The 22,473-nt window shown below is 40.0% G+C and overlaps 1 protein-coding gene and 1 pseudogene across 1 annotated transcript; one reads left to right on the forward strand and one right to left on the reverse strand.

Moving 5' to 3' along the window:
* The first annotated feature begins 2,716 nt into the window (after positions 1-2,716).
* LOC141648188 (uncharacterized) lies at positions 2,717-7,849 on the forward strand. Its single transcript, XM_074456682.1, has 2 exons — positions 2,717-2,966; positions 4,894-7,849. The coding sequence occupies exon 2, from the start codon at positions 4,927-4,929 to the stop codon at positions 7,621-7,623; it is 2,697 nt and encodes an 898-aa protein (XP_074312783.1). The 5' UTR covers positions 2,717-2,966; positions 4,894-4,926; the 3' UTR covers positions 7,624-7,849.
* Positions 7,850-9,141: 1,292 nt separating this feature from the next.
* On the reverse strand, positions 9,142-22,178 carry LOC141648187 (heat shock 70 kDa protein, mitochondrial-like; annotated as a pseudogene).
* Between the last annotated feature and the right edge of the window lie 295 nt (positions 22,179-22,473).

Here is a 22,473-nt window from a genome sequence, read left to right on the forward strand (position 1 = left end):
TTTACGTCTCAAGCCTACTATAACTCAAGACGGAGAATGTTATTATCGTTATCTACATTATTACCATCGCTATACGACTACGACGGTATTTTATTTAAAAATAAGTTTTAAATTATAATTATTTAAATAAAAATCACTTAAAATTTATTTAAAAATATGATGAAAAGCGCGGGTGTTACAGCTACACTAGTTCTTTTTAAAAGATTATGTTAATCAAATTAAAATTGGAGTTTTTTTGGAGTTTTGGGCATAACTTGGTTTGAATTTCTGGACTAGTCAAGTATTAAACGCAGAAGGAATTCTTAGCTCATAATAAATGATGCAAGCAAAGTGATTATGACTGAACGCAAACCATTTGTTGAAGATAGAGATGGTGCATGCAACTTGCCAATTAGCAAAATGTCAATATTACATAATATAACGAAAGTGACAACATACATTATTGATCATTAGACAGGAACAAAGTGATTAACTTGAACCCACAGTGACTTTGAAAAATTTCTGGGTTCTTTATTGTCGATAATCAATATTGCTGAATATTTGTGTTTCTGGTTTCAAGTTTAATAGCAGGGGTGGTGGAGATGATGGTGGGTAATGAGGGGAAAGTGTGGTTGGAAGTTGATTAAAAGATTGATTGCAATTAAGATGGTGGATTGATGGTTAATTATTAATGAAGGTAGAGGAAGAAGGGAGATGAATTTATGCGTTTGATTTTAGTTTTTTTTTATTTACTTGTGACTTGCTCAACAGGTAGACGTTTACCCGGTGTATTGTGAGATAAACGATGCGATAGTACAGATTTTTCTGAGTTAAAATGTAGTATGGATTAATATGAGAAAGAGAGGCATAATTTGGATTATTGGTTGCGACTAGTAATCTGGCAGGACTATACCTTCGGGTTAGTCAGGTGATTGGTGGATTATTGGAGTTGGAGGTTTATGCTTGTGTTGTACCATGTTTTGTATGTTGTTCTTCAGTTACTGACCTTGTGTGGTTTGTTTGTGTTTCTCTCTTGTTATGTGTCTGCGGTGATCCATTATGGTGAGCAGTCGGTTTTAGCATGTGTTGTTTATGGAGCTTATCTGGGTGCATTGGAGGGACGAGTCTTTCACCGAGTCTTGGCATGGATAGTATCACCGTAGTTGGTTGTTCATTAGTTGTATCTTTCTTTTGAGTTAAAGCTTGTAATAAACTGTAATAGTTCTTTTATTGACGTTGTGATATACTAATCCTCGGGCAACTGAAATGGTAATGCCCGTATCTGTTAGGGAAAGTCTTGTTAAAGCTCCTTGGTAGATGGGGGTATTACAACAACGATCTCACTCGGGTTATTATTATTTTTCGAAAACCCTCCGTAGGGGTTAGATATTTCCTAATAAATCCCAAGAATCAACACTAACAACGTTCATAGAATCATAGGGAGTTGATTCAACCATTCTCGTTTACCTAATTGTCAAGGCGCCATTCGATCAAGCTTATGAGCCACCAAAGAACATTTAACAAAATCAAACGAGCTACAACAAGAAGTAGTGTTATCTAAAGTGAGAGGAAAATCGCTTTTATCATCCAAACGTTGCTTCAACGCATTGATGAGAATTTGGCAATGGCTCTCCATTATAATCTCCTTATTGCCTATTCTTGCGGCTTTCTTCAAACCCATTAGCATCGTTTTTGGTTCCGCTTCCGCCTCTCGTGACTCTAATACTTCCCTTCTCTGAACCGTAACTCCCCACTGTATCGAACCCCTATCGTCCTTGCACACAACCCTTTAACCCAACTCCAACACATTCCTTCACACACGCATCAACATTAATTTTTAATTAACCACATGTCGGATTTTCCAATCCTCACTCATTCCCTCATTTCGGCTCGAGGCATCCCCCCACCCCAACCCCACGCCAGCCGTTCCAAGTTCCAACCAACCACCTAAACCTCGAACCAAGTGAAGATGAGTTTCCCCATCCCCCAAACACACTGGGCACCAACTCTCGGACTCTCCATATTAGGGTTTCGTCTAGTGATGCTACCCTTCGTTGTCAAGACTTCGTTACAAAGTCGCCACATAAACACTTAGATGTGAGGAATTACATGGACGTTCCATATCTTATTCCAAATTATCTCTCATCCGCCCTGGAAGACGCTGAAGGTACCTCCATTTCGTCATTCACAAAAAGCTGATAAGCCTAACGCCCATCTTTCTCAAGGAATAATATATTATCTTTCTCAACAATAGAATTTTTTTTATATTTATTTGTTATTTAATATTAATATATTAGTTAAAAAAGTTTTTACTTTATTTTTTTTATACAAATAGAGATTAATATTGATAAAATTTGAAGTTATTTTTTCAGAGATAAATTATTGGTGTAACTGAAGATGATCTCATTGATGTGGCCATATGGAGGTTTATGGGCGAAATTTGAAAATGGTAAAAAAACTAATAAGAATATATGATTAAGAGAGATAAATGATGAAAGAGGATAAGATGAAGGAAATTTTATTATGATCATTAATGCGAATATACTCATACTTTATCTATTCAATCCAGTTACCACATTTCTTCTTCCATATCTTGCTTGAACACGAATCAAACAAGATCTCACATGAATATATTCTCTCTCATATATTGAGTGAAGATGTTTGTGAAAGTCGTCGTAAACATGTGAAAGAACTTTAAGAAGGAGAGAGAATACGTCTTAAATAAAATTACAAATTCAAAATATGGAAAGAAACGAAGATGTGAAAAAATGGAGACGATCCAAATTGCTTGTTTTAGCCCTGAGCATCTATCAACATAGCCCAGATGTCCCCGATTAATAAGCTAAAGAGTAAATTATTCTCCCCACCATACTTTTCATCACAAGCCCAAATTCTCAGGGTTTTTAAATTTCTAATGCGTTAGAATTACAAGTTTATGTCATTCCTCCATCTCATCTCAATACCCTAAATTCATCACCTTCCTTCTGGTAATCAAATTGTCCTCTTAATTTTTTTCTCTCAATTTTCCTTTTTTATTTTTTGGCAGATCTATTTATTTGTTCTGTATTTGATCAAAAGATTAAATCTTTGATAGTTTGTTTGTATAAAGTTATGTTCTTTATAATGTTTGGTTTATTTCATGTTGATTGATTAATGTGCATGTTTTTTTTGTGGGTATTAAATTGGGTTTTTGGGTTTTTGCTGATTAATTTGTAGAGATATTAATTGGGTTTATGAAGATGCAATTTGCCTGATTTTGTAATTGGGTTTGTTCTAAGATTTGGCATATTTTGTATCTTTTGCCTTTTTCCCTATTTGTGTGAAAAAAATGTGATCAATTACTGTAAATAGGAGTGCCAGAACATAGGTATGGGGAATTGCATTAGTAGTAAAGTATGGGGAACTGCATTAGTAGTGATCAATTACGAATTGGGATTCTCTCCATTTCTTTGAAGGAAATAAAGAGTCCATTACCGAATCAACTAGTTATGATTCGGTAATGAAAAGAGGTTAATAGAAAGGTAGTAGATTTGCCTAGGACTAAATCCCGGCCATTGATTAGGTAATGGATAGGATCCTGAGTGGAGATGTACATTGTAATTGCAACACAAGGGAAATTAACAGTTCACTGCCAATGAGCCAATGGAGCATCTTTACAGTTCTCTGTCATGTATCTATTAATTTTCCAATGATAAAACTGCGAATTTGGAATTTTTGTTTAGTATAGCTGTAGATGGTTCTGTTGATTACAAAATCGCTACAATGTCACTTCGATGACCAAAATTATGGCCTTTGTGCAGCATATGATCTTCAATTTGAAATATTGTTGTGTCCCGTTTTGAATCATTTTGTGTTCCCAGTGTGCGTGCTTGTATTGAAAAATTGTTCGAGTATAGATTCTCTTGAACAACGTGTAAGAATAACAAGGAAGTAGGAGGCCTCAGAGTATCAGGCTCTCAGATTGGAGAAGAAAGGGACTAGAGAAATACTGATTTTAAGGTTTTTGAGTTGTATATCACATTGGTTTCCGTTTTCAGATGATCTTCTTAGTCCCATAACGATGAAACAAAAGCGCTTTTACTTTGGAGAATCACAGAAAATATAAATCTCGAGGTAGTTTGTATGTCGATGGGAATCCAGGGGCAGAAGTACACTATAAGCTATGGGGTTTTGGCTCTTGAGACTTCACAGGTTTTTAGGCAAGTGATGTTTTGCATTGCCAAATTTAAGACCCGTCGTAAAAGGGAGCAAAGGATAATGAAATTAAAACGCCCCCACACTCTTTAACATTTATGGCTCCGCTAGGCGATCATTCAGAACTGGTCTATAACAGGTTGTGCCGCCATGATAAAGTAACTACAAAATGTGCAAGTTTCGTGGTAATTTAAAAAGGTTTCATTTCTTTATTTTTTAAGCTCATATCTTACCCAACCTATATACTCATCGCACAACATGACGATGCATTTTGCCATGCGATTTTTTTTGCACCCGCCTTATATGAGATGGTAGCACATTTGAGACCAACCCACTAACCATAGAATTAAAACAGGAATACACAAGTATTTGGATGTGTTGCACGTGTGAGACTGTCTGACACTCAAGGCTCACTTTATTTTTTAATATATGAATTGAGATTGCATTTTCATCTTGGGTAATTCAGAAACAGTCTCTTTGCTTTGCTAACACAATGGTAAGACTGCGTACATTCGATCCCCCTTACCCTGCAATTTGCGGGAGCCATTGAGGCACTGTTGTTTATATGAATTGAGATTGAAGTTTGTGTTGGATGGAATGGACCATTGATACGTGGTTTATTTACTACAAACATGCCCGAATTGATTGAATGACTGGATTTGTAGCATATCATCAGATGAATTGCTTCTTGGATAATGAATCTTTGTCTTTTGGCTTCAGTGTTGGCATCAGGAAAGAAGGTCGAAATCAAATATGATGCAGTGGGATCAAAGCGCCGACATCTCTGGCTTGCGAACAAGTATGGTTGTGGAGGGTAATCAGCAGGCTGATGTATCTGAACTAGGCAGTGATAAAATATCCAAAGATAAGCTTAATGTCGATTCTGAAATAATTAACCTAGGAACAGCCATGACTATGAAGGAGAATGTAGGAACTGACGCCTCTAATTTAGCTTCTGTAGAAAAGATGATAAATGATTCTGAAAGAAACAATGCTGCCAGGGATGCATCTAACGGTATTTTGGCTGTGAAGATGAGCCAACAAGCTGATGTTTCCGAATCAAGCCACGTTATACCATCTAGTGAGAATTTAAATGATAATCCTGAACATAGAAAAGATGACATAAAAGAAGACACTAGGGGTAGTGATGCTTCTGAAATGCTCTCTCCTATGAAAGGTGAAAATGGCGATGACAATATTAATGAAAATGTGCCTAGGAATGTGACCGAGGTGACTGATGCTTCTAAAGTGCTCTCTCCTGAGAAAGTTGAGGATGGTGACACTACTATGGGAATAAATATCTCCAGGGTCGAAACTGAGTCTGATGCTTTTAGAAAGTTGTGTCCTGCCAATGGTGAGGGTAGTGATGCTTCTGAAATGCTCTCTCCTATGAAAGGTGAAAATGGCAATGACAATATTAATGAAAATGTGCCTAGGAATGTGACCGAGGTGACTGATGTTTCTAATGTGCTCTCTCCTGAGAAAGTTGAGGATGGTGACGCTACTACGGAAATAAATATCTCCAGGGTCGAAACTGAGTCTGATGCTTTTAGAAATTTGTGTCCTGCCAAAGGTGAGGATGATGATGCTTCTGAAACAATCTCTCGTCCACAGGATCATGATAATGATGCCGAAATAATAACCGACAAATCAATGGATGAAGCTGTGGCAGGACTGAATACTCCTCCCGTGCTTTCCAAGTGCTCACTTGCTGTCGATGGTACCCTTTCTGCCTCTGAAAATAAAGAGAGGCAGAGGGAATCTAAAAGGCTTGCAGAGTTAAGAGAACGGAAACGGAGTAAATATTTATCCCCTCCCTATGTGAACCTGAACAAAGGTCTCAAAGGTTCTGATCAAGAAAATTCTGCTGCTCCTGGAGACAAGGAGGGTAGTGACTTGCCTGGTTCATCCCCTCCTGCTTCAAAGAGTGGAAGCAAAAGAAAGAAGAGAAAATTGTCGATAAAACCTGTCGTCTCTTCTGGTAATTTGCAGGAGATAAGTGCATCTTCTGGTGAATTACTTTCAGAACTGCATTTTGCCGCTTTAGATTGTCTCTATCCTTGTGAGAAAAAGCATTTTGATCCAACTGAGATATTCTTCACTATTTTTCGTTCTTCTGTTTTTGGGGACAAATCTAATTCTGAGACGGACAAGAAAGATACAGGTGTTCGGAATGCAAAGGAGTTGGTGGGTGGGAAGCGTAAAGCGAATGCCAGCCCTAAGGAAATCAAACCTGAACCAAAGAAGAGAAAGAAAAAGGAGAAACCAGCCAATAGCTCTACTACAAATTCACTTCCTTCTTCTCTCAATGATGGTAATGTCAATGCCGCTCCTAATAATGTCAATGTTGCTCCTACTCCGCCATTCACAGTAAATTACGTCCCGGTCCCGGTCCCGGTCCCAGTTATGGGGGTGCCTAAGCCAACTACTCCAAATTCCTTCAATAATAATGTCAATGTTGCTCCTACTCTGCCATTCAGAGTAAATTACGCACCGATGGGGGTCCCAGTTATAGGGGTGCCGAAACCAACTACTCCAAATTCCTTCGATAATAATGTCAATGTTGCTCCTACTCCACCATTCACAGTAAATAACGCACCTTTGGGGGTCCCAGTTATGGGGGTGCCGAAACCAATTACTCCAAATTCCTTCGATAATAATGTCAATGTTGCTCCTACTCCACCATTCACAGTAAATAACGCACCGGTGGGGGTTCCAGTTATGGGGGTGCCTAAACCAACTACTCCAAATTCGTTGGATTTCTCGCAGAAGGATAAACACAGAAATTCAACGACTGTAGACTTCTCTCGGGATTCACAAAAGACAATATTTTTGTCTTTTGAGAACAAGGAAGCAGTTTCTATGCCTGATTTGAATGGTAATTCTATGAACAGCAATGGGTTAGCGGCTGGTTCTCAATCAGAAGGCCCATTTGTTCTTACTGGTATGCCTGGGCCGAAAAAGCGGGGAAGGAAGAAAGGGACGGTTCTCGCCAATACAAAGCCTGATGGAAATCCTGAGAAAAAGAAGAGACGAAGGAGGAGGAAAGATGGAACTTATGCCGATGATTTGCCCAATGTTAATAATCATATTCCGAGTACTAGCATGCCCAACTCAAAACCCGTTTCATTGGTGGCATGTGTTCAAAATGGGGGCCCCACCCCACCATTTCCGAAGCGCCCGTTGAATACCACCCCACCTGTTGTGAAGCGCCTGTCGAATACCACCCCACCTGCTCCAATGTTCCCATTGTATAACACTCTTTCCCCTGGTACTCTTCCAGGTGAAGCACCATCCCTTGATCAGATGAAAAAGAGCCTTGAGATGATGACAAGCATGCTGAAGCAATCGGGGGACAATCTTTCCCCGGAGATGAAAGGAAAATTAGAGAATGAGATACAGGGACTTCTGAAGAAAGTAAGTACCATGTCAAGCTCATCCTCTTCCTAGTCATGCACCGGAATTAAGATATGTTGTCGACTCTGCGACTCGTGCCATATCTGTTTATTTTGCTTTTTGGGTTTTAGTTAACAGGAAAGATCTCCATTGACCGACCATGCTAGATAGGAGTCTTATTTTGGACTGGATTGCTTCAACTGTATCTCTATTTATTATTTGACATTGTTGGGGCAGTTAAACAGATGCAGTTTATAACTAATTTTACTGGAAGCTGGCATTTATCTGGTGTTCAGATGTTGGTAGTCAGTCAACTGTCATTAGGAACTTACCAGTAAAATGCTGGCGGTCAATTTTTTTGTTGGTATCAATTATAAATTTTGTTACTGTATCAATTCTCTGAAGACTACCAATTGGGATCCTTTCCATTCCGTTGGTGGAAATGAAGGATCCATAACCGAATCATAATGTTCATAATAAACACAAAAATTTCGGAGATTGAGAGACCTCTCACATAATGGGGTGAGAGACCCACTAATTTTTTTTTTCTTCTTATTATGTCTCTCACTAAATTAGTGGGAGATGGTCTCTCATTGCATAATAAATTAGGCAATGAAGAGAGGAAATGGAGAGGAAAACGAGAAGGACCTGACTCGAAAACTACGTCATCTATACAATACAATTGTTTCTGCGCTTTGACATTACAAACTAGTTCTAGACAAAGATATGATCTAAGCCTACAAGACTGGATTACCAATTGACTTTCTCTTATGCTAAAAATGAGAGATTTTAATGAGGTAATCTAGTTCCTTTGTACGATATGGAATATTTGGCGTGCTAGGAATAAAGTTGTTTTGGGGGAGCATTCCTTTTCGTTGAAAGGTGTTATTGACATTTATGAAGACTCTCTATCTAAAGTCGTCACAGTCAACAACAATCTATCAAAGTCTTTGACTAGCATAGTCTCGGACGACGATCTGGATTGCGACCTTTTAAATCTTAGAAAAGAATACAAGTGTAAGCTTATTGGTATCAACTATAATTGTACCTAAACTACCATTCATGTGGACTGCTTGGAAGGATGATAAAAGTACCGAACTCGAATGGTACGTCAAATTTGGGAATAATGACTACTATTTCTATACCAAAGGTGGGCTCTTCTCTCTCGGCGGATCAAGTGGAAGCTGCAGCTATTTTGGAAGCCCTCAAATGGGCGTTAGAAAGAAATATCTACTACCATAACCATATCAGGTTCTTCTCTGAGTGCCTACATGTGCTCGTTCAAATCATGGACAATTCGAAGATTGGCTTGAAGACTAGAGTTCTGGTGACAGATATCCTTAATTTATGTTCTATGTTCCATTGTATTTCATTTTGTTTTGCTCCTAGAAAATACAATAAAATGGCTCATAAGCTAGCCCAAAGAGCCATTAATATGTAAACTCACTCTTGCTAATTGTAAAAAAAAAAAAAAAAAAAAAAAAAAAAAAAAAAAAAAAAAAATTAATAAGTGAAGTAAGTTTTCTTGGAGAGAGAGTTTAGGTATGTTGTCTACAAGTTTCCTAATTCATGTACAGAAACTCGATGGACTAGTTCGTTTCCATCTACTAATTAATCCGAATCAATTACTCCAGCAGTAGAGACTAGAGAGCGCCATCTACTTTCATGTTCTTCCAGAGCCAGTCTTAATACACCAGATACGAGATTAAGGACTTCTCAGGCCAACCAACATTTGAACAATTTATATACTAAATAAACCAATAAACTAAACTCCAGTTAGAATCTACTTCTTATATTAGCCTCCTCATACTCGGCTTCTAGTGTCTGGTCCCCACCAGAAGAGGAAGCACCACCATCAGCCCCACCACCCGACATGTGCTGTCCAATCTTCGAGACTGCCTTGTTTGCAGCATCAGTCTTCGCCTTAACTTCCTCAACATCGTCCTTTTCCATGGCACTTCTCAAGTCGGAAACAGCATCCTCAATTTCCTTGGCGACTTCACTCGGGATCTTCTCCTTGTATTCTCCCAAACTCTTTCTCTACACTGTAAATGGTTGTGTCGGCTGTGTTCCTGGCATCAATTAGGGCTTTCCTCTCTTGATCCTTTTGGGCATGCAACTCGGCTTCCCTAACCATCTGTTCAATTTCTTGTTCTGATAGACCACCAGAGGACTTTATGGTAATTTGCTGTTCTTTTCCTGTGGACTTGTCCTTGGCAGAGACGGTGACAATGCCATTTGCATCGATGTCAAAAGTGACCTCAATTTGAGGGAGGCCACGTGGTGCTGGTGGAATGCCTTGAAGTTCGAACTCCCCAAGCATCTTGTTGATAAGTCTAGTGAACACACCACCCAAAGTCTCAAGACCCAATGAAAGAGGAGTGACATCCAAAAGCAGTAACTCCTTGACATCCCCACGCAAAATATCACCTTGGATAGCAGCACCCATAGCAACTGCCTCATCAGGGTTCACTCCTTTGCTTGGAGTCTTGCCGAAGAGCTCTTGGACAACCTCTTCCACTTTGGGAACCCTGGACATACCACCAACAAGAAGGACCTCATCAATTTCCTTAATGGAGACACCTGCATCCTTCAAACACTTCTTGCAAGGAGCGCGTGTCCTCTCAATTAATCCGTCAACAAGGGACTCAAACTTCGACCTAGTGAGTGTGATGTTCAAATGCTTTGCTCCAAAATAATTTGCGCTGATATATGGGAGGCTGATGTCTGTCTGAGAGGTGGAAGAAAGTTTTATCTTAGCCTTTTCTGCTGCTTCACGAATTCTTTGCAGGGCCAGACGGTCATTTCTTAGGTCAACTCCGTCAGTTCTCTTGAACTCCGCAACCAAAAATTCTAATAAAGTATTGTCGAAGTCCTTCCCTCCAAGGAATGTGTCGCCATTTGTAGCTTTAACCTGAGTAAATGTGGGTGGAATTAAGAGATAACCAACGCATTAGTAAAATAACACTCCCTCTATCCCACTTAAACTGTCCACATGTGACTAAAGATTAAAATTAAGACCCGGTGATCAAATGCCATGATCACCCCTCGCTTAAAAATGATGGCTACCACCAGTTGAATAGAAGAGCGTTGCAAAATATGGACAATTCGCTTTTTTATTCTACTAAATATAGAATGGTGAGCCAAATATTTTGGGGTAAGGAATGTGGAACATTCACATTTGGAAGAGAAAAGTACCTCAAATACTCCATTTGATATTTCAAGGATAGAGACATCAAATGTTCCACCGCCAAGATCGAAAACTGCGATTAGACCTTCCTTGTTGCTCAAACCATAAGAAAGGGCAGCAGCAGTTGGCTCGTTAATAATCCTCTGAACATCAAGTCCGGCAATACGCCCGGCATCTTTTGTTGCTTGTCTTTGGGTATCATTGAAATAAGCTGGGACAGTGACGACAGCCTTTGTAACAGTCTTGCCAAGGTAAGCCTCAGCTGTTTCCTTCATTTTTGTCAAAACAAAGCCTCCTATCTGGCTAGGAGAGTACTCTTGGCCTCTAATCTCAACCCAAGCATCACCATAAGGTCCCCTCATAATCTTATAGGGAACCATTTTCACCTCCTTTAGGATATCTGGATCATCATATTTTCTTCCAACTAGGCGCTTGGCTCCAAAAATGGTATTTCTAGGGCTAGTCACAGCTTGCCGTTTAGCTGGGGTACCAACGAGTAGCTCACCCTTTGGATTGAAGGTCACAACAGATGGTGTGGTTCGAGCACCCTCGGCATTTTCAATAACTTTTGGAGACTGCATAGAATACTCAAAAGTGAACATCAGGATTACACATTACAAGACTACAATAGCAGAACGGGAAGCAAGGTAATATCGTACCTTCCCTTCCATGACTGAAACACAAGAATTGGTGGTACCCAAATCGATACCAATGACATCATTCCCAGCAGGCCTCGAACTGTTGAGAGATTGAACACTATAGTAAATATTAAATATAAAATATTTATAGATTGTAAGAAGAAATTAAGAGTAATAAATTTATGTAAAGTAGATAAACACCTGAATGGTCTCGCCAAATTTGCTAACCTTTGGCCTATAAATGGGTTGACAGAAGATGAACTTCCATTTCCAATTACCTGCGAGTAATAAAAATATACAGCAACACCTTATGAATTATCGCTGTACAACCATGTTACAAAAAAAAAAATGTACGAGAACATCATCCTTGTAATTCAGAGGAATTAACAAATTAATAATAGCAATGAATTTCAGCTCGAAACTATAACATCCACTCAAGGAAACTTCGTATCAAAAGCTTCCATTTTTTTGTTTTTAACAACATAGTGGCTCAATTTTGCAATGGCAAATCGTTCATCAACTTAGAAGGGGAGCTTGTTCTTCATTTGTCACCGGGATTCTGAAAAAATCATTAGACTAGCAACTGAATGATAAATACTTAGGGTTTGCTTGGGATGGAGTGATGGACGCAATAGCTACTACGGTAATAGAGCTAAATGAACTAGAAAAAATCGGAACTTTATGACAGTGGCAGATAGAAACGAGGAGGACGAGAGCGTAATCATTATTCGTTTCCTCGCTTATATGAGAGTAATCATTCCTCCCTCGCTTCCTCTTTCAACCCTCCACAACTACCGCTAACCATCAATCGCCTCCTATTTCTTCTTATTTTAGACTCTATTACTCCGGTAATAATCACCTCCATCCAAAGCGGGCCTTTAACCTTACAACGACTCAATTACTCGATACGTGACAAAATTAACATCAATATAAATTCATAAGCAAAAATCAACAACAAGCTAACACACCTCCAAAATTAACCAAACTCAAATCATAAAAAATTACTCCCCCCATCCCGGTCAATTATTGTCCTTTGTTTTTGGCACAAACACCAAAGAAAGAGAAATGGGCCAATTACAAAATGACAAGTGGAACAAATTGAGTATGAATGATCAAATTGCTCATGAAATCCATTCTTAAAATAGAAAGAATAACAATTCACTGAGACACCACAATATGAAAAATGACAACAAATGACCGGAACAGAGGAAGTAGAACTTTACAATGATGCGATAAACTTAAACAAGTTAAATTTGGAAAAAATCACATGATGATCAGATAAATAAGAAAAAAAAGAAAGTAGTACAGATTTGAAAGGGGCGATGGAGCGAAGTTCGCAAAGGCGGAAATTGCGAAGGATAGTAGACGCCGCCATTGTTGCGGTGCGTAGAAAATCTGATGGCAGTTGTAGATACCCGTATCCGTCGATATTGGAATTTATAGAGAACCCGACAAACACCCGATGATGATAGGACAAATGTATTTATTTAGTTGTCATTGTCATTATTTGGAGCTCGTTTTACGATGTAGAATGGGCGTCGTCGATGAAATATTTTATTAATTTAAATGATATTTAAATTAATGTTTTTTTTATGTGAATTCATTTTATTAATTTAAATGATATTTAAATTAAAGCTTTTTAGAATTTATTTTCTCAAGTTTATTTTATTGAAAATAAAATAAGTATTTGATTTGAAAAATCATTTTCATGAGTATATTTGATTTGAAAAGTCATTTATTTCAATGTGTTAATCGATTTGAAAAATCGATTTAAAAATCGAAAAACTCGTTTTGAACACACGTTTTTGAAGCCCGATTTTAGCTCGGTTTTTTGAGCCCGTTTCCTTTACGAATTGGCACGAATCTCGAGTACACTAACCAACCTAAGCCTCTACCCATCCAACCCGATTCGAACCCCCTTAACCACGGCCCAAATCCCATCCCAAATCACTCCCAACAAACCCGCGCAAAACACAAAGCAGCCCCCTGCTTTTTGCGGCTCAAACCCGAGCTCAAAACCCGCTCCAAACACTACCAAAACCCGTGCCCATTAACCCTAACCCATACCCTTTAGGCCGTGTAGAATAACACACTCGCGCGTTTCTTCTCAATCGATCAATTTGTTTTATAACTTGTTTTTTTACTCGTTTTCTAATCCGTTTTCGTAATCATTCGATCTAACCAATGAACCTAACCTAGGAACTAGGATGGCCTTGTCTTGGCCGTGAGGGGGTCGTGGTTTGGCCGTGAGATTGGCCGTTCTCTTTGTCTTTGTTGCTTTGTTTTTTGTACCTTTTGTTCTTCGTTGTTTCGTTGCTTGTAATTTGTAATTTGTTTATCGAGTTGTAATTTTCGAGCTTGTTTTACTTTTATTGAGTCAAAACCTCTTCAAAAACCTTAGTCTTGTTTGGTTAGACGGTTGTTCCCCAATGCTTGTAGGAGCGTAGTAAACCGCATGTTGTTTAAAGCAACATGGCCTGGTTTATGCTAATGCATGCTTTGGTGCATAGCCTTATGCCTAATTCGATGAGATTAAGTGAAAGCACGCATTACGAGGAGTGACCCAAGGCCGTGTGTCATGTAGGCCGTGAGTCACCCCTTTGTGCACGGTTTTCTAGGCCGAATGGCCGTGTTTTGCGTCGTGTGTATAGCGTTGTATTTAGATCGAGTTGTATCTTTAATTTATTGTTGTGTCGGCATGAAATGCCTGGTTTGTAATAGGTAGATCCCACGGCTCCCCCATTCCCCTTAAGCCTTGTTTGCTTTGTTTGTATGTTGTTAGATCAATCAACCCACATGCTAAATTACAACTTTGACAAAGTTAGTTTAGTTGCATCTAAAACGACATAGAAATTGTTGTCACATGTTAGGGTTAAAACAACGCTTGCATATCATACATCGTAGTAGCTATGACCTTGTTTGAAATTCGACACTTGACTTAGTAGAGGCCGTTATTGACGGGCGGGGTTGGGTGTCCTTATGGGCTTCCCAACATGTACCCTCACCCCTTACTCAAGATCTATGGTTTGTGGATCCGTCTAAATACCATTGGATTACGAGAGTCATTCAAATCGAGTGATATAGGGTACAAGTCTTTATCTTTAATCACTCGTAGTCGATTGGCTTTATGCTTTTCGATGAAAGGTGTAAAGTTGACTTGAACGGTTCCAAGTTCCCAAAAAACTTGGTGGCGACTCTAATTTGTCTTAATTCGATTCGAAAGAACCTCGAGTCGATTATGCCTAGTGTGGATCCCGCGGACGCAGTTCCCGAGGGCCTTGTCCACGATTTGGCGACTCCATTTGGGGAAAAGAGGACTAGTTACACCTTTGTGTTTCTAGGGTCTTTTCCTCCGAGGTGAAACTTGAAAAGAAAGTGTTGGAAAGTAAAACATTACTCATAGTGCTACGATTCATGCATGAACCCTTAAGGACTTACCCGGGCCGTCCCAGCGTTTCTTCGTGATGCGTGGGGGGCGACGTCCCACTATGCCAGGAAGCTGCACATTGCTCGCTTCCACTTCGCCTCGCGTGGTTCTTGATGGTGGGGACGATCTTCTAGGTACTTTACCTTAAGACACCTTGCTCTATAAGACCGCAAAAGGATGGAGGGCATAGACCTTCTTATAGAAGACTTGCCGAGACTTAGAGATGTCTAGGAGCATACATCCTTATAACATGAGAATGACAATGTGCAATGTGTTTTCCCGAGTCTTTATTTTCGAAAATTCCCATGTCCTTTTCAAAACCGAACTTTTGAACAACTTATTTTCAAAATAGCATGGTTTTAAAAACGCGGAACGCTGCCCAAATAGGACTAGAAATTTCGGCCCAAAATGAGCTTTTATATGCAGATGTCGCCCATTTCAAATCTCATTTTCAAATCAATCCTTCATTTTTCAAAATCAATCCAAAATGTTTCTCGAACCACAACCAAGCATGAAATGCGTCGAGTCGTGTCCGGGTCATGGCCGTGTTAGGCCGGGTGTGTTTCGTTCTAAGAGTCTAGAACACGACCTTGTTGGGTCACCCAAGCTCACCTCTTGGGCTTTGAGTCATGTTGGTCGACCTTTTGGTCTAGGATAGTCCACAAAAAACGTCCAAGCTAGGCCCTTTAGGACGTTTTCACTCGAACCCATGGGCTATGTTAGCCCAATCACGGGTTTAGTCACACCAAGTCCAGTTTAGAATCGAGTTATGACAAGTGAGTCATGTCGTTTTGTCCAGTCTAAAATGAACCGATGTCTAAATCAAACAGTGAGTCGAACCTCTGGTTAGTCAATCTCAAGTCGAGTCTTTGTTTGAGTCAAGTTGGGGTCATGTCCTTAAGTGTGCAGGGGCTCTTACTTTAAATATTGACTCAGTACGGGGTTTTCTTGTAGAAAGGCCGCCAAAAACCCGACGTCAAGCAATGGAAGATGCTGTTAACAAGCTCACTGAGGCTGTAAACCTCATGATGACCCGAATGGATGCAATCGAATCTAAGCTGGGTGAAGATTCCCCTCCATTTACCCCACCTCTGACTGATCTGGAGAAACGGTTCAAGTTCATCGAAGACCGTCTGAAACTCTCCCAGGGGAAGAACATCCACTATGAGAATGCTAGGGCCTATGCCCCAGTTCAGGATAAGTTGCCCACGAACATGGTACTCACTGACATCCCAAAGTTCAAGGGCATCAAGATCCGATCCACCATGTTAAGGCCTATAAAGGGTACTTAGCACTGAAGGGAGTACCTGCTGATATGCTCTCTGAAATTTTCGCCCAATCTCTGGGCGAACACCCAAAGGCGTGGTTCTATAATCTGGACCTCAAAAACTTCCCCACTTTCGAAGATATTACGGTGGAGTTCTGTAAGCACTATGCTGACAATGTTGAGATTCAAACCAACATAAGAACTTTGGAGGTTATGACACAAAAGGAGAAAGAGGGCTTTACTGAATTCCTCGCAAGATGGCGCGCTGAAAGCGTAAAACTAGCTAAGAAGCCTGATGAAGTTGAAATGGTAGATAAGTTCGTGAAGAATTTACGACCTGTTTACCGTAATGCTCTGAAATACCAGAATTTTGGTTCTTTCAAAGAATTGATAAGGATCGGGATAAAGGTAGAGGACGATGTCCGAATCTTTCAAGCCGAGAAGCCAAAGGGATACCAAGGGGCTTCGTCATCTAAAGCAAAGCGCCCAGCCGCCCACTTTGTTGAAACTGTCAATCTCTTAGATGGATGGTCAAAAGGCCTCCGCGCCAAGCTCCGAGGGTATTCACCGATATCGGATGCACTTATACATACGCTCTCCAAAGGCTCATAGCCCAAGGAAAGCTGAAGCCTATTGGTCCAACTCCGGACCCTCCCGCTGATCAACAAGGTAAATGGTATAAACCAAATGCCTACTGTGCCTTTCATCAAGGGAAAGGCCATGATACTGAAAGGTGCTATCGACTGAAGCACGAAATCCAAGACATGATTGAGAATGGAACACTCCCGATCCCAACTGTTAAACCCAATAACATCACGAATCCATTTGGCGATCACGCCAACTTCGTTTCTGTCGAAGACAATGTCGATTATTCCCATCTTATCCACCCATGTCACTTGAAAGGGGTGTTTATCGAGAAAATATTTGTGGATTGCTTTGAATTATTTCCAAACCCGAAGAATGAAATTCAAGTCGGGAGTCTTGCTCTAGAATGTACTCCTCTCATTAACGAAGTTAATAAAGGACAATTCGGTTCACCAACCTTCATCACTGGCGTAGATCCTCAGAGGACTACCTCGGGATGGAGGCAGACCATCAAAGGGATCAAGGACAAGAGCCAAGTATCTATGCTGACAGCTGAACAAGAGAAAGCTCATGACCAGATTTGAAATTATGAGTCGGGATCTGTTTTCTTATTTTAGTCGAGTCGAGTCTAGGACTTTCTTTTCTTGAAGTTGAGTCGTTTATTCCGCGATGACCTAGGGTGTGTCCTAGGAATCGTTCCTTCGAGTCTGTTAAGCATGTGTCATTCCAATAAAAGTTGCAGTTCGTTTCCAAATATGTCTTGTTTCCAATCCTAAATCATTCCGAAACATGATAAAATGCACAACACACTCAAAGGCATCCCTGGGGTAGAAATATGTCCCGTTTCAAAACGTAAGGTGCAATAGGATCCCGTGTTTGATTCCTTTACCTATTCCATGTCTGGTGGTAGAAAACCTCCATCCGAACCAATGTTTGTGACAAGCTTTTAGATGATTCTATGACGAACCCGTACTAGCTTCTTGTTTCCCCTATCGATGACGGAAGGCAAGCCTTTTCCCCTCAAAAACATCCCATCTCGAAGAGAGAGGAGACCAACCCATTTTAACAAGGAATTGTTAGTTCTAACCCATTTTATTTGGCGAAGCCCAGTTTTCAGTGTGAATTCAATGGTAACAAGCAGTATGGGTGGAAGATCATTTTCAGAAAGAAAAAGAAAGAAAAGAAAAAAACGACAAAGAAAAAGAAAAAAAAGAAAAAACGAAAGAAAAAAAAAAGAAAAAAGAAGAAGAAGAAGAAGAAGAAGAAGAAGAAAAGAAAAAGAAATGTCGAAATATTGATCAAAGTTCAAAGGCGAAGCCAAAATGGTCAGGTAGTACCATCATCAGTTATTCATACCCCTAAGTTCGTCCCGAGGTATTTATGAGGGAATAGTTAGGGATTCTGAGAATCAGTCAGCTTGTGTTAGTACACCCAAGCCTTTAGGGTCCAGACATGGAAATTTGAACCCACATCATTTTCCAACCCATTTGCACTCGTGGTTCATCAAACCCGAGACACCCATTCCAACCACATCAGCAGCTATAGCCCTTGGCCTTAGCACCACAAAACAAACCTTCAGAATGATGGTCAACCATTCCAACTTTTTATTACCAAGCTCCACATCCCAAAGGATCCAAGCCTTTTGTACCAACCCTAGACACGGGATTTTAACGGTACCTTACAGGCTAGAATGGGGTACGACATGATATCCTAGGTGAAACCTTCGAGTGTGTACACACAATCAATATGCCAAGTTTATGCACCATGATCGAACTACGTCGGATTTGATTTCGCTCCACGCGAATACGTAGGCAGTCCTTCCGAATAAGGGATTCAATCCACTCATCAACCAAGTTGTCATCTTGTCGGTTTCTTACGGGTCTTAACCAAGTCCAAATGAAGCCACCTTTGTTTGAGTCAGTCTTAGCACTCGATGTAGGCTAGGATAAGGATATAGGTTCAGATGAGTAATGTCAAGTCTCGGAATGAGCTTTATCTAACGGTTTAGGCAAAGATGCTGAGTCATATAGATGTGGGTTTGTGTTGGGAACAGAAAATATGAAAAACCCGCTGAAAAGAAAGAAGGCGTGGAAGAAAATAGTAAAAGCCCGCTGAAAAGAAAGAAGGCGGTGGCAAGAAATAATGAAAACTCGCTGAAAAAAAGGAGGCGAGGAGAAGAGTGACAGAATGTTCCCAACAAGAGTGATGTGTGATGTCTAAGTGTTTTTGTTTAGTGTCTGGAAAAGGCCAACGTTGTTGCTCCGTGAGTTTAATCCACCCTGTCAATGCCAAGTGATCTTGATTCCCATGTGCCCTCGGGAGCACGCCCATGCCATACGATATCTCCTTCCCAAGTCGACGACCTTGTGATTCCTATTTGCCATCTTTTGGCGCCAGAATGGCCAATTTACATTTCTCCCCCCCAACGAGTCAATAATTGAATTAAAACCCGTGCACACTTACGGTTTTATTTTCCTTTTTTGTTTTGCGGTAGCGGGCTAGGTCCACGTTGTTTACGGGTCATACAGAGTGTCTGAGTCGTATTTCATGCTCACCCATCAAGGTTCGATTTCAAAAAATTTCAAAATTTCAAAATTCCAAAAACTTTTTGCGAATTGTGGATAGATGGTCCAAGTAGTAGAAACTTCGGGTCGATGGCCCAATTATTCAAAATTTTCAAATTCAATTTTCGGGTCGATGGCCCAATTATTCAAAATTTTCAAAATCAATTTTCGGGTCGATGACCCAATCTTTTAAATGATCCAATTTTAAGATCGATGATCCAAATGTGCTTATGTGATGATTATTGCTCGTACATTTTCTATGTTTCAAATATAGCAGGATATGCTTCAACTGGGGGCTCTAAAGTCTTCGACTTTAGAGCCATCACAAATCGGGGCTCTGGGCCGTTGGCTTGAGAGACCATTATCAAGATGAAATGGATGACATCCACTCAGAATTCAATTCAATACAAGAGTATAAAATGGAAGAATTCCGTAGCTGAAAGCAAATGATGAAAGCGGCGGCAACCTCTTTGGAAAGTCCCGTCCCATTTGGGCACCTGCCAGCAGATGATAAGCTTTGGGCAAGTGTTAACAGATGATGAATTTCGGACAAGTGCCAGCAGATGATAAATTTTGGGCAAATGTCATCAGATGATGAATTTTGGACAAACGCCAGCAGATGATAAACTTTGGGCATGTGTCAGCAGCGGCCGAACTACGACGCGGGTTTGATTCCGTCAGAAACGGATACGTAGGCGCCTAAGGATAAGGCTCAATCCATCATATATGCAATTTATGGGTCGACAACCAACGACGATAATGTGACACAACAGAAGCAAGAGTCAGTCCCCAACGAAGTTTCAGGTATGATCTCTTTTTATGGCTGGCGAGCTTATATACGCAAGTCTAATGGACTATAAACGACCCGAAGAATCCTCAGGTCGAAAGGGACCTGGGGTATACTTTGACTTTCGCCTTGTCCAAGCCTCGTCAAAGTGGGGCTCAGAGATACCCGTATCCGTCGATATTGGAATTTATAGAGAACCCGACAAACACCCGATGATGATAGGACACATGTATTTATTTAGTTGTCATTGTCATTATTTGGAGCTCGTTTTACGATGTAGAATGGGCGTCGTCGATGAAATATTTTATTAATTTAAATGATATTTAAATTAATGTTTTTTTTAAGTGAATTCATTTTATTAATTTAAATGATATTTAAATTAAAGCTTTTTAGAATTTATTTTCTCAAGTTTATTTTATTGAAAATAAAATAAGTATTTGATTTGAAAAATCATTTTCATGAGTATATTTGATTTGAAAAGTCATTTATTTCAATGTGTTAATCGATTTGAAAAATCGATTTAAAAATCGAAAAACTCGTTTTGAACACACGTTTTTGAAGCCCGATTTTAGCTCGGTTTTTTGAGCCCGTTTCCTTTACGAATTGGCACGAATCTCGAGTACACTAACCAACCTAAGCCTCTACCCATCCAACCCAGTTCGAACCCCCTTAACCACGGCCCAAATCCCATCCCAAATCACTCCCAACAGCCCGCGCAAAACACAAAGCAGCCCCCCTATTTTGCAGCTCAAACCCGAGCCCAAAACCCGCTCCAAACACTACCAAAACCCGTGCCCATTGACCCTAACCCATACCCTTTAGGCCGTGTAGAATAACACACTCGCGCGTTTCTTCTCAATCGATCAATTTGTTTTATAACTTGTTTTTTTACTCGTTTTCTAATCCGTTTTCGTAATCATTCGATCTAACCAATGAACCTAACCTAGGAACTAGGATGGCCTTGTCTTGGCCGTGAGGGGGGGTCGTGGTTTGGGCCGTGAGATTGGCCGTTCTCTTTGTCTTTGTTGCTTTGTTTTTTGTACCTTTTGTTCTTCGTTGTTTCGTTGCTTGTAATTTGTAATTTGTTTATCGAGTTGTAATTTTCGAGCTTGTTTTACTTTTATTGAGTCAAAACCTCTTCAAAAAACCTTAGTCTTGTTTGGTTAGACGGTTGTTCCCCAATGCTTGTAGGAGCGTAGTAAACCGCATGTTGTTTAAAGCAACATGGCCTGGTTTATGCTAATGCATGCTTTGGTGCATAGCCTTATGCCTAATTCGATGAGATTAAGTGAAAGCACGCATTACGAGGAGTGACCCAAGGCCGTGTGTCATGTAGGCCGTGAGTCACCCCTTTGTGCACGGTTTTCTAGGCCGAATGGCCGTGTTTTGCGTCGTGTGTATAGCGTTGTATTTAGATCGAGTTGTATCTTTAATTTATTGTTGTGTCGGCATGAAATGCCTGGTTTGTAATAGGTAGATCCCACGGCTCCCCCATTCCCCCTTAAGCCTTGTTTGCTTTGTTTGTATGTTGTTAGATCAATCAACCCACATGCTAAATTACAACTTTGACAAAGTTAGTTTAGTTGCATCTAAAACGACATAGAAATTGTTGTCACATGTTAGGGTTAAAACAACGCTTGCATATCATACATCGTAGTAGCTATGACCTTGTTTGAAATTCGACACTTGACTTAGTAGAGGCCGTTATTGACGGGCGGGGTTGGGTGTCCTTATGGGCTTCCCAACACGTACCCTCACCCCTTACTCAAGATCTATGGTTTGTGGATCCGTCTAAATACCATTGGATTACGAGAGTCATTCAAATCGAGTGATATAGGGTACAAGTCTTTATCTTTAATCACTCGTAGTCGATTGGCTTTATGCTTTTCGATGAAAGGTGTAAAGTTGACTTGAACGGTTCCAAGTTCCCAAAAAACTTGGTGGCGACTCTAATTTGTCTTAATTCGATTCGAAAGAACCTCGAGTCGATTATGCCTAGTGTGGATCCCGCGGACGCAGTTCCCGAGGGCCTTGTCCACAGCAGTTAACTAAGAGACATTGCGAGAGCGAAAATTGGAGAAAAATGTGAGTGATGAATAATTAGGGAAGAACAGGTAGCTAGGGTTTAGGGTTTAAGAGTAATTTTTTTTTTTTTTTGTTGTTGTTGTTGATAAATAATAAAATTCTACGTATTTGCTAAATCCCGCACTTAGTTTTACTTAATTCCGCACAATTTAACTCAAATTTCCAATTCTATCCTTCATCTTGAACACAACCCAAAAAAAAGAAAATTCTCTCCCCTTTCCCCCCTCTCTCAAAACCTAACCAATTCAATAATTATGGATTGTAATTTAGCACATATTACAACCAATTTTGTGTCTTATCAATAATTTTATTAACACACTTTGTTTAATCGATTGAATGAAGGTTTTTTTTCCTTAAAAAT

The sequence above is a fragment of the Silene latifolia genome, chromosome 3, assembly GCF_048544455.1.
Source record: "Silene latifolia isolate original U9 population chromosome 3, ASM4854445v1, whole genome shotgun sequence".
NCBI lineage: Eukaryota > Viridiplantae > Streptophyta > Magnoliopsida > Caryophyllales > Caryophyllaceae > Silene > Silene latifolia.

Bases quoted from the DNA above. Each gene is read 5' to 3' on its own strand.
- LOC141648188 (XM_074456682.1), top strand. From the start codon at position 4,927: ATGATGCAGTGGGATCAAAGCGCCGACATCTCTGGCTTGCGAACAAGT.